Source organism: Oncorhynchus nerka, linkage group LG3 (assembly GCF_034236695.1).
Source record: "Oncorhynchus nerka isolate Pitt River linkage group LG3, Oner_Uvic_2.0, whole genome shotgun sequence".
NCBI classification, from domain to species: Eukaryota; Metazoa; Chordata; class Actinopteri; order Salmoniformes; family Salmonidae; genus Oncorhynchus; species Oncorhynchus nerka.
Genome location: NC_088398.1, coordinates 29,279,967 through 29,289,998, shown reverse-complemented (window position 1 = coordinate 29,289,998; position 10,032 = coordinate 29,279,967). Strand labels below are relative to the sequence as shown.

The 10,032-nt window shown below is 41.0% G+C and overlaps 1 protein-coding gene across 3 annotated transcripts; it reads right to left on the bottom strand.

Moving 5' to 3' along the window:
- Positions 1-848: 848 nt before the first annotated feature.
- Positions 849-9,943, bottom strand: ttk (ttk protein kinase). Of its 3 annotated transcripts, none has more exons than XM_029629066.2 (25): positions 9,831-9,943; positions 9,330-9,461; positions 8,972-9,194; positions 8,304-8,410; positions 7,867-8,010; positions 7,545-7,638; positions 7,320-7,404; positions 6,671-6,780; positions 6,496-6,577; positions 6,228-6,336; positions 5,823-6,045; positions 5,599-5,705; positions 5,359-5,502; positions 4,978-5,144; positions 4,617-4,756; positions 4,032-4,164; positions 3,751-3,843; positions 3,416-3,573; positions 2,693-2,844; positions 2,435-2,559; positions 2,251-2,325; positions 1,935-2,111; positions 1,729-1,828; positions 1,509-1,594; positions 849-1,420 (listed from the first exon to the last, which is right to left on the bottom strand). In XM_029629066.2, the coding sequence occupies exons 2-25, from the start codon at positions 9,418-9,420 to the stop codon at positions 1,334-1,336; spliced, it is 3,012 nt and encodes a 1,003-aa protein (XP_029484926.1). In that variant the 5' UTR covers positions 9,421-9,461; positions 9,831-9,943; the 3' UTR covers positions 849-1,333. The 3 variants fall into 3 exon arrangements, with proteins under 3 accessions (XP_029484926.1, XP_029484945.1, XP_029484935.1); XM_029629085.2 differs by having other exon boundaries at positions 9,330-9,437; XM_029629075.2 differs by having other exon boundaries at positions 9,330-9,422; positions 9,831-9,942.
- Positions 9,944-10,032: the final 89 nt, after the last annotated feature.

Here is a 10,032-nt window from a genome sequence, read left to right as displayed (position 1 = left end):
ATGTAAGATGTCCTTAAAATGTATTATGAGTGTCCTGAAAGGCATCTGCCCAATAAAATGTATTATTGTCAATATATACCATATCCCTTTCCCACCCCTCCTAGCTATGAATTTTACCAGACTGTAAATGCATCTTTAGGCCAGTGCTTGATTTGACCTGAAATAGGTGCCAGTACTCATTTATATTTAGTTGCAGGAATTCAATACCTTCGAGATATGAGGTGCAGCAACTCTATCAGAATTAAATCTGAGGTGCCTTTACTCAGTTCAGGTGACCTCCCGCCCAAGTCAAGTACTGTGCTTAGGTAAAAAGACAACAAATTACCTGTTTAACCACACTGCTAACCTTAAAGACCAAAAAGCTCTTTTGTTTTCACAAAAGACAATGTTGACTTTGTGGCTATGCTGTCTAGTGGAAACCATTCCTGGATGCAAGAAGGTGAAAAAGAGAGATGTCTGGTGTCAGGAAGAGCAAGTAACAGTCATGCTGGAGGTAATAGAAAATAGTGCATGCAGTATTGGTCCATTTTCATAGCTCTCCCTGATGTGGTGCTGAAACCCTTTGGTTGGTTTTGATATGAATTGGAGACAGCATTATTACCATACATCATCCCATTTTACATCGTCAGAGCAGGTTATTCCCCCCCTCCACATAAAATGCCCCCTTTTGTCCATTCAGCAGCTTCACTATAATTCATTCAAGACTTTCAGTTATTTGTATCCTAAAATATATATATATTTTACTGGCACTGGTAGGATACAAATAACTGAAAGTCTTGAATGAATTATATATATATATACTATAATCACTATATCTGTCTATCCACAGATGAAACTGACAGCTGAAATAAACAAACATCAGTTAGCTAGTTTATTTGTTGAACATTTTTTGCAGTTACATGTTTGAGAGTACAGTAAAATGTGTAAAGTAAAGAAACACAAAAAATGTCAGTCTAAAAAAAGAAAGAAAAAAGTTTAGATTCGTATCTGTCAAGATGCAAGTAAGGGGAAGTCATGAGGACATAAAACATGGAGGTGGTAGAGCGCTGTAGGGCAGATATGGACCCGGCTTAAAAAGCTTCCTTCTTTCCTCTCATCCTCTGTGTCATACTGACATACTTGGATAAAATAAAAGTAAAGGTTCCACTTCAAAGCTTTTACCAATCCAGACATTTCAGATCAGTGATTACTTCAAGGGGAAGGAAGGATACATTTTCAAAGTATTCAAACAAGGCCAGTGTACTGCCAAGCAGGATGTATTTTTCGGGTTGTGCTGAAGCATGGGTAAAGCACGACTTAGGCTATAAATCAGTGGAGCATCTACATGGCCAGATCACATCTTCCAGTTGAGCAGGCTGGATGACTTCACACACCCTGCAGCATCCAGTTTTCGACCACTGTTGCACATTTTCGCCAAGTTCTGTCGATTGCAGAGAAGACACCAGTCAGTTAAAAGCAAATGACAATAAGATGAATATTATTGGAAATTCACACATTGTTATGCTCACATTAGTTGCCCTGGCAATGCTGTTGGGAGACTTTAAGGCAGCGAGCTCATTGAGGATCCTCTTCAGATCGTTATTGTCAGGAGGTGCTAAAAGGAGATATAGAGGAAGACAAAATTACATGTTGCAATTCTTTTTCTTATTAAAAATATATAATAAAAAACACTTGGTATTATGGCAGGTATAAGTTAAAAATAGGCATAATGTGTGGGCATTTATGTACCTGGCACAGGTGACTGCTGCTGAGACTGAAGCTTCAGGTATGAATGCTCCAGCAGCTCCGCGATGGAAATCCGCTCTCTTGGGTTTCGTACCAAGCACCTCTGGTGGTAGAAAAACAAAACAAAAAATATATCCCCATCAGATCCATGTAATTCACAGTAAATCAAAACTCAACCAAAAAGCCAAATACATAGCGGAATCACTCACCTTCAACACATCTAGCAGATCCTTCTCTGCAATGTCAGGGAACTCTATCTCATGGGTCGGGTCAATGATGGCGTGTAGCTTGGTGATCTGGTTGGTGATGGTCTGGAATGGAGTCTTCCCATAGGTCATGCAGTACATGATGCAACCAAGGGACCACACATCACCTTTAGTACTAATCTATGAATCAAAGAAACACAAATATTTATTATACATCATTTCACATGCATATACTTCCAGCATTGATACAAATGAGTCCATAAGGAATATGCATGTAATTAAAAATACATTGTTTTGGAAGGACGGGACATCAGCTCACCTTAAAGCGTGCCTTCCCTGGCTGGGATGAAGTGTCTTTGATGGCTTCGGGGGGCATGTAGTTCAAGGTCCCCACCTGTGTTTCGGATATTTTTCTTGAAGATCAATATCCTTATTTTGGCAAGCTTCTGGTTATGCATACATACATTATGAACTACAGTTGGAGATGGGGGTTGTGCACTTACCTGAGAATCTTTCATAATGCTTGTCACATCAGGCTGGATGCGGTTTGCAATGCCAAAGTCGATCAATTTCAGCGAGGCATTCACAATCACAAAATTGGCAGGCTTCAAGTCACTATGGACAATACCTACACACAAAAAAGTTACTGAAAAAACTAAAAAAGATTCTTATAGAGTGCCATGTTTGGGTATGAGGAACTTAGAAAACAATTGTTACTGATGAAGAGAGATAGAGTTCAAGACAGATGGAGAGATAATAACCATGTTTGTGGATGGTCTGGACTGCCTCCAGCATATTCTTCCAGTAGAACTTCCTCTCCAGCGGGTTGACAGTTTTACGGTTCCGTAGCCAGGTGTTGAGGTCCAGGTTACCACATTCCATTAGCATGTAGATGTAGCTGTTGGTTATTTCACTGGAACACAAGAGAACTCGACTGATAAAATGCACTGCTCACTGGGAATCCCATGACATGTATAGTGGGATGGAACAGAGGACCACAATCGAAATACATATTGTGTTGGGCCCTCCCGAGTGGCACAGCGGTCTAAGGCACTGCATCAGCAGTGTTGAGGCGTCACTACAGCCCGGGGTTTAATCCCTGCAAGCTGACTTCACTTGTCAGTTGAACGGTGTTTCCTCTGACACATTTGTGCAGATGGCTTCCAGGTTAAACGAGCAGGTGTTAACAGTGCAGGTTAGCGGGTCATGTTTTGAAGGACGCACGACTCGACCTTCACCTCTCCCGTTTGGGAGTTAACCAACATCGATGAGACAAAAACACGTAAAACTTAAATAGATTTATGTTGATATCATTCCTTTTTTTATATGTAGGCCATATGACTATGTATTTGATTTTTTATGTATGTATCAGTACCACCAGTTTTTGTGTTTTGGATGTATAGCGTATGCATTTTTATAAAAATCCAAATAATATATTGCTAGACCCTAGCGGAATAAGTCAGTAGCAAACACTGAACACTCACTAATCATACAGCTTGATGATCTGATCACTGTACTGCTGAAGGTGATTGAGATGCTCGATCTCATTCTTGTAGCTCTCCACTGTCTGGGGATCAGCCTCCTCCAGGTTCACATACTTCACAGCAAACAGCTGATTCCGTTGGTCCAGAACCTGGTACACCTGAAATGACAGAGGACCTACCATCAAACCAGCTGGCTAATCGGCCATCCAACCACCTGTAGTACTTCCCTGGTATCTTAAATTGTCCAACAAGTAACTGTCTTTCGTTTTCCGTCGCGCAATGTTTGAGAACTTTTGTTACATTGTGCCTTAATGAACAAGACAACTGGACCCTACCTTACTGGATCCACCTCGGCCAATCATTTTCAGGACGAGGAACTGTTTGCCTTTTATCACGATGGACTCGTTTGAGAGAGCAGTGGTGGAACCCTGAAGTAAGGGACAAGTGCAGAGTCATTCAACCATCAAGTTCACATTTCATTTGACATAGGCCTTTAACTTAAACAGAAAACTCACAAATAGAGAACATAACTAGCTAGGGACATGAGTTAGTTCCTCCTGACCTGACTGCATCTCAAGTGATCAGGGAAATCCCATGGATGGCGTTTGTGGTTTACCTGGTGGGTCTGTTGGGCATAGGACACCTGGCTGAGGGGGGTGCACGGCTGCTGCTGGGCAGGGCCGGCTTTATGGGCTGCTGAGAGAGGGGCCGCAAACGGGGGGTTCCTCTTGACCACGGGGGTAACGTAACTGAGGAGAAAAGGGAATTCAAATGTCAAAGAAAGTCCTATTTTCTGCACCACTGCTTCCCATCTTTCCTCTTGATTCCAAGACGAAACACACTCAGATCTCACCACACTGTCTGCCGTGACTGTTACTTAAGCCACGTCACAGGATGGATGAGTCTTAACTTTGCACTATGCCAGTTCAGATTAAAATATGCTCATTTTTCAAGAGGTAGTTCTCAAAGTAACCTTTTCAAAGTAACTTTAGTTAAACAAAATATATATTTTTTTATTGAGGGTAGCTTTACTGTAGTGCAACTTCTTGCAGTGGGAAGTAATATTTTCAGGTTAGCTTCCCCAACACTGACCATTTCCTAATATATCTCAAGAGCTGAAATAGAATCATTAGATTATGGTTATTAGGATCATTGCACAAGAGCTTTTATGTCAGATATATGTCCACTCCAGCCCCCTCACCAGTTGGCCCTGGGGTCTTTGTAGTTGGGCGTCTGGCAGGCGACGGGTGGGTTGAGTCTGGACGGGAGAGGGAGGGATGGGGTGGGCAGAGAGTCCACCAGACGTGGAATGGGCCTGAGATCAGGAGGGGTGTGCTTCTCCTGATGACGACCAAACACACACACACAGATAAACCCAAAAGTTAAAATAGAATAATCCAAAAGAAAACGAAAGTGTTAAGTGTCAAAACAGAGGCAAAAAGAGAGACAGAAATGTAGTTAACTCAGCCATAAGAATGAACAAACTAAATTGGAGATTGATGCTAGCACTTTTCATGTTGATGACACAGTAGTAACACCAAAAATAAAATAGCAAGCCAAACCTCTGGAGACACGACTCGGCTGACACGGGCTGGCATTTTCCACCCTGAAGACAGCTCCATGCTAGAGGGTTTGGGCTGTGTCTGGCTCAGAGGTAAACGGGCGGGAATCTCCGGCTCCCTATCTCTACCATAGTTTGACAGACTCAATGACCCGTGGGACTGTGGCTCTGTAAAAAGAAACACGTATAAGGAATCTATTAACTAAAACTTACATCAGGTTTGCAAGCTTTAAGCCGTTATCACTTTGTAGTCAGGATGAACAGGGTCATGTTCATTAGGTACCAAACAGGAGAAAACAGAGGGACTACATTTTCCATTGCATGCCCTAACGAACACCACCAAGACATACAGCATAATTGACTAAATTTAAATTAAACCTACCTGGGACACTCTCTCGGTCTTCTGCGGGGAGAAACTGGTAATTCCCGGCTTTTAGCTTCTGCATTGCCGTCTCAATTAGTTCAGTGGGCTTTGCGTTCACCTGAAGGGCTTTCTGTAGTATTGAGGTGCCTTTCTTGACCTGACCTATTGGAAGAATATGAACAAAAATCTCTTTAGTATCAGAACTCTATATTACACACAATCGTTTATGTAAGATACAAATACAAATGGGCAATCTACCTTGAGCCACCTCAAACTGAGCATGTGCTATGTGCACAAAGGCAAAGCCTTTGCAGTTGGATCTCACAACGATGAAGTTGTCCCGAGCATCATCTGGGTCATCAATACTACAGAGGACATTTTTAGACAGCCATCAAACGAACAAACCAATTCTAGAACACTAGAAACACATCTGAATACATACATGTTTTTTAATTTACAAAAATATCCTTTAGTACACTCACCCTTTGAGTTCGGCAAATCGGACCAGCATCTTGGCATAGCTTTCGTTTTTGCTGTACATTCCCAATGGCAGTCTGGAGAAGACTCTGGAATAGCAGTCCTTCAGCTTTAGGAGAAGGTTGGTGTCCGTCTGAGGATTGCCCCTCTTCTCCAGCTTAGTCAGATAGAGCCGGCAAGCCTCAGGGGAGTTGGAACCGATTATCTGGTTTATATTGTCAGTGGTATCTACCATTGAAACAGCAGAGAACATATGAGTGAAGAACTTTTTTCTCTCACAAGTTTACCATTCGGTTAGTGAGCACCTCTTTGAATATGTGTGCACCAACTAATGCTTTTCACTAAACAAGCTTTTTGTACCGTCAACTACTATGTCAAAATGGCTTCACTTCAATGTAAAAAGTTTTCACCTTCCACCCTAGTGGCATCTCTCCCGTCTTGCCTGTGCAGCAGTGTCGTGGTGGAGTCTACCATTCCCATGTCCTCCCATGGGCGTGGCTCAGGGCTAATGATCGGTGTCTGAGAGAGCACATCAACAACGATATGATTGTCCAATCAACTAGTCTTTAAAATAGGATTATGTGAGATATCATATGCTCTGCTCTCCATGTTATTTCAACAATTCACCCCCGCAATCTATAATTACAACTGAAACAGTGGGGATTTTCATTCACAGACCTTTAGATTGAGGAAGTCCCCATCTTCAACACGCTTTTGGGCTGAGGACAAGGTAAACATGGCACTTGAACCAGATGTTTGCCTAAAAGAAAGTTCCATTCATCAGTTTAGGCTTTGTAATCCTGTGTTCTGAACGTGTTTCCTTGAAATAGGTAAAAAAAATAAAGATGCTTACCTGGACAAGCTACTTGGGATGAGAGCCTCCCTCCTCTTCACCTGTCTTCCATCACTGTCATCATCATCCATTTCATAGATAGAGCGATGGACTACAGGCACTCTCCCTGGCTAGAAGGGCAGGATAATAACGAACAAGAGATGATTTAAAGCCAGAGAAGTGATGGGGGGAAAACTACTTTAAAACTAGGGCTCACGATATTATATTCCCACGATACTTAGGTACCGATACGACATGTATTGCGAATCTCACGATTCTATATGTATCGCGATTCAATACTGCGATTTGATGTTCCTAACGTATTGCTCACTATATATGTCTGCTACAGAGACAAGAGAGCCATAATGAAAACAAGGTTTGATCAGGCATGAAAATAAAAGTGCGAACATGTTGGCTAACAATTTAAAAAGATGGAGAACAAGCTACAGGATGAAAAATACCCGGGTTTGGCGCAGATACAACCAACTCGCGCTAGCTAACGCTACCTAGCAAAAAACACAATCGATACTTGGAGTCAAAGTATCAATACAATATCGTCCATAGTAATATTGCGATATGCAACTGTATCGACCCCCCCCCATCACTATTTAAAACTACTACTAATAAAATCTAAATGTAGAATCTTTAAAAGACTAAAATCAAACTTTACCATGCCAACGGCTCTCTTTCGTTGAGACCCAGAACTCCAAGCTGGAGCCTGGTCCTCTAGGGGTCCATTCCGTGGTTCCATTGTTCTAAGGGAATGAGAAGAACAGTGTCAACAACAAACATTTCACGAGACAGAATAGAAGAATGTAAATCCAAACAGAGAGAAACTTGGTGTGAGAACATGGCACTGTAAAAAACACACAAAAAAACACACTTGTTTTTTTACCCTGAAGAAAATATACTGGAGAGCTGCAAGTCGCCTGTACCGTCGGAGTTTCTGGAGACTTTGAGAAATTCTTTGCTATTTTTATAAGTTGAGACTGAAAGAAAAATTGTTTTAACAACACATTAAGACAATCAATATACAGTACTAAAACCCTACAGTAGCATAGTGATTTCACTCAAATCTAGGGTGAAGAAACATGTTCATGTATTATATACAATTTTTTGTTTTTGACGTAAAAAAAAAAAAAGTTTAAAAAAAGAGAGAACATGGGCTTCCGGTTAATACTGATCTCAAATGGGATTGGAAATTGGACATAACTAACCTGGTACATTTTCCTTATCCTCAGAGGAAAGAAGTTCTGCTTTGCCCAGTGTCAAGTTCTGCACAGCAGCCTCCAGCAGGTCATTGGGTTTGGCATTCAGTTCAATTGCCCTCTGAAGTATCCAAGTACTTTTTTTCGTGTTGCCTTTTGAGATGGGATAGTAAAGAAATAATAATCTTACTGACTAGATACCAATAATACTTTCCTGCAGCAGTATGGAGTTCCTGAATGGGAGTTTCACAGATTGGACTGATGCATTCATCATTGGCATGATATGAGTAACATGTTAGAGATTCAATAGTTGCTCTGTATTGGGTGAATATGAAAAAGCTGGTAAAACCATGGAGCCAAAGTTGAGTAAATAACCCAAATTGTGTTGCCTGTGTGTATAAATCATCTATGCCAGTTGAACCAAAGATAGTTGTACATCTCTTTACCCTGAGACAGTTCAAACTGAGCGTGTGCAATGTGGACAAAAGCGAAATCCTGGCAGTGTGTAGTCGCAACATTGAAGTTGCCCTCCGCCCCACTGGGGTCTTGAATTCTGAAAGAAATTAAAGGACTCATTCGACAATGTGAAGGAAATAAATAAATACCAAAAGGTTGTCTGTTAAAGGGGCAATCTGGGATTGGTACATACATTTTAGACTTAAATTCTGAAATAAGCCATTGATTTTTTGAATAAAATAATTTACCGGTATAAATGCCTCCAGAGCTTAGTTCAACTGTCGGAATCCGTCAGAGACCCCCCAACATCTAAACTTATTTCACTTCCATTATTTGTAAACCATGTAATTGTAAACAAACACTGAATAGCTTCAACATATGGATATAACTATTATTTTGAGCTCATGGATGGTCAGTCCTTGCATCCGTGAATTTGAGAATGGTTAGCTTTTTGCTAGCCTTATCCCTGAGCTGTTAACCAAAAAGTGGCAATGTGGCCATTTTGTAGTTTTCCCAAATCCTAGATTGCCACGTTAATATTATTAATACACACCGCACTTTGTATTTAACTGATGTAGCTAAGTACAGTCAACAGAGGAACATGTTGCAAAACAAAGCTCAAGCCTCTCATGGTACAGCATGATCATGGTTCACTCACACATTCAGCTCTGCAAATCTGACCAGCATTTTGGCATAGCTCTCATTTTGGCAGTGTTTTCCCAGTGGCATAGTTGAGAATACACGGGTATAGAAGTCTGTAAGCTTTGTGAGATGACTAGCATCCAAGTGAGGGTCTCCTTTCTTCTCCAAGACCATCAGATATGCGAGACACGTTTCAGGCGAATTGGAGCCAATGGCCTGGTTGATATTATCAGTGTCATCTGCATGAAAATGGGAGAAAAAAAAGACAGTGAGTGATCGTTTGCAAACTCAGTGGTCTTATATGGGCATATCATTATGTACAATATATGAGGCATGTTGTCTTCGCCATGGAACGAATTAAATTGTTTTATTACCTTCGATTAGACATCTTGTTTTAATTCGGTCGAGCTTCTGACACAACATGGCAAGTTGGTGCTGTCTGTCTGTATGTTCCTCCTCCAACATCGCTGCAAAGAATGTAGCTAACGTCACCGTCGATACGTTAGCTAATGGATATTGAGGCAGTTACTGACTGTAAGCCTAGCTAGCTATTCACATATATGACATCTACGCTATAGTGCGATATATACTCCTGATGTGTGAATCAACAAGCATACAACGGACCCTGATGTAAATAACCAGCTCGCTGGGATATGTGTTGCTAAATTAACGTCCTTAGCTAGCTAACCATTTGCATCTCGTCTAGCCAATGTAAAGCTAGTTTAGCTAATAACGCGTTTGCTACTAGTTCTAGCTAGTTAGCTACCGGATTATGGCGTATGCCGTAGCACAAAGATTTGCAAGGAAACAAAGCTATAAAGCAATCAAAATCACTTTTTTTTAAAAGTCGTACATTAGATTAAAACGCATCTCACCTTTTTATCAAATGTAGTTTCACATGAAATAATTACACTTCCCAGCTAAAAAAAAAAAAACAACAACGTCAGTCTGTCTGTTTATAACACACTTTCAAATCTACCACGTCCAAGTACTTCGTCAGCTCATTGGCCAGTTTGTATGGATGACTACGCCCCAAATATTCAAAATACTTCGCCCACTTCGATCAAAATTATTTGT

Excerpts from the sequence above, each read along its gene's own strand:
- ttk (XM_029629066.2), bottom strand. The coding sequence starts at position 9,420 with ATGTTGGAGGAGGAACATACAGACAGACAGCACCAACTTGCCATGTTG. Across the intron at positions 6,578-6,670 it reads ATCCCAAGTAGCTTGTCCAG|GCAAACATCTGGTTCAAGTG; the intron begins GTAAGCATCTTT and ends ACTTTCTTTTAG. Across the intron at positions 4,757-4,977 it reads GCCGAGTCGTGTCTCCAGAG|GAGAAGCACACCCCTCCTGA; the intron begins GTTTGGCTTGCT and ends GGTCGTCATCAG.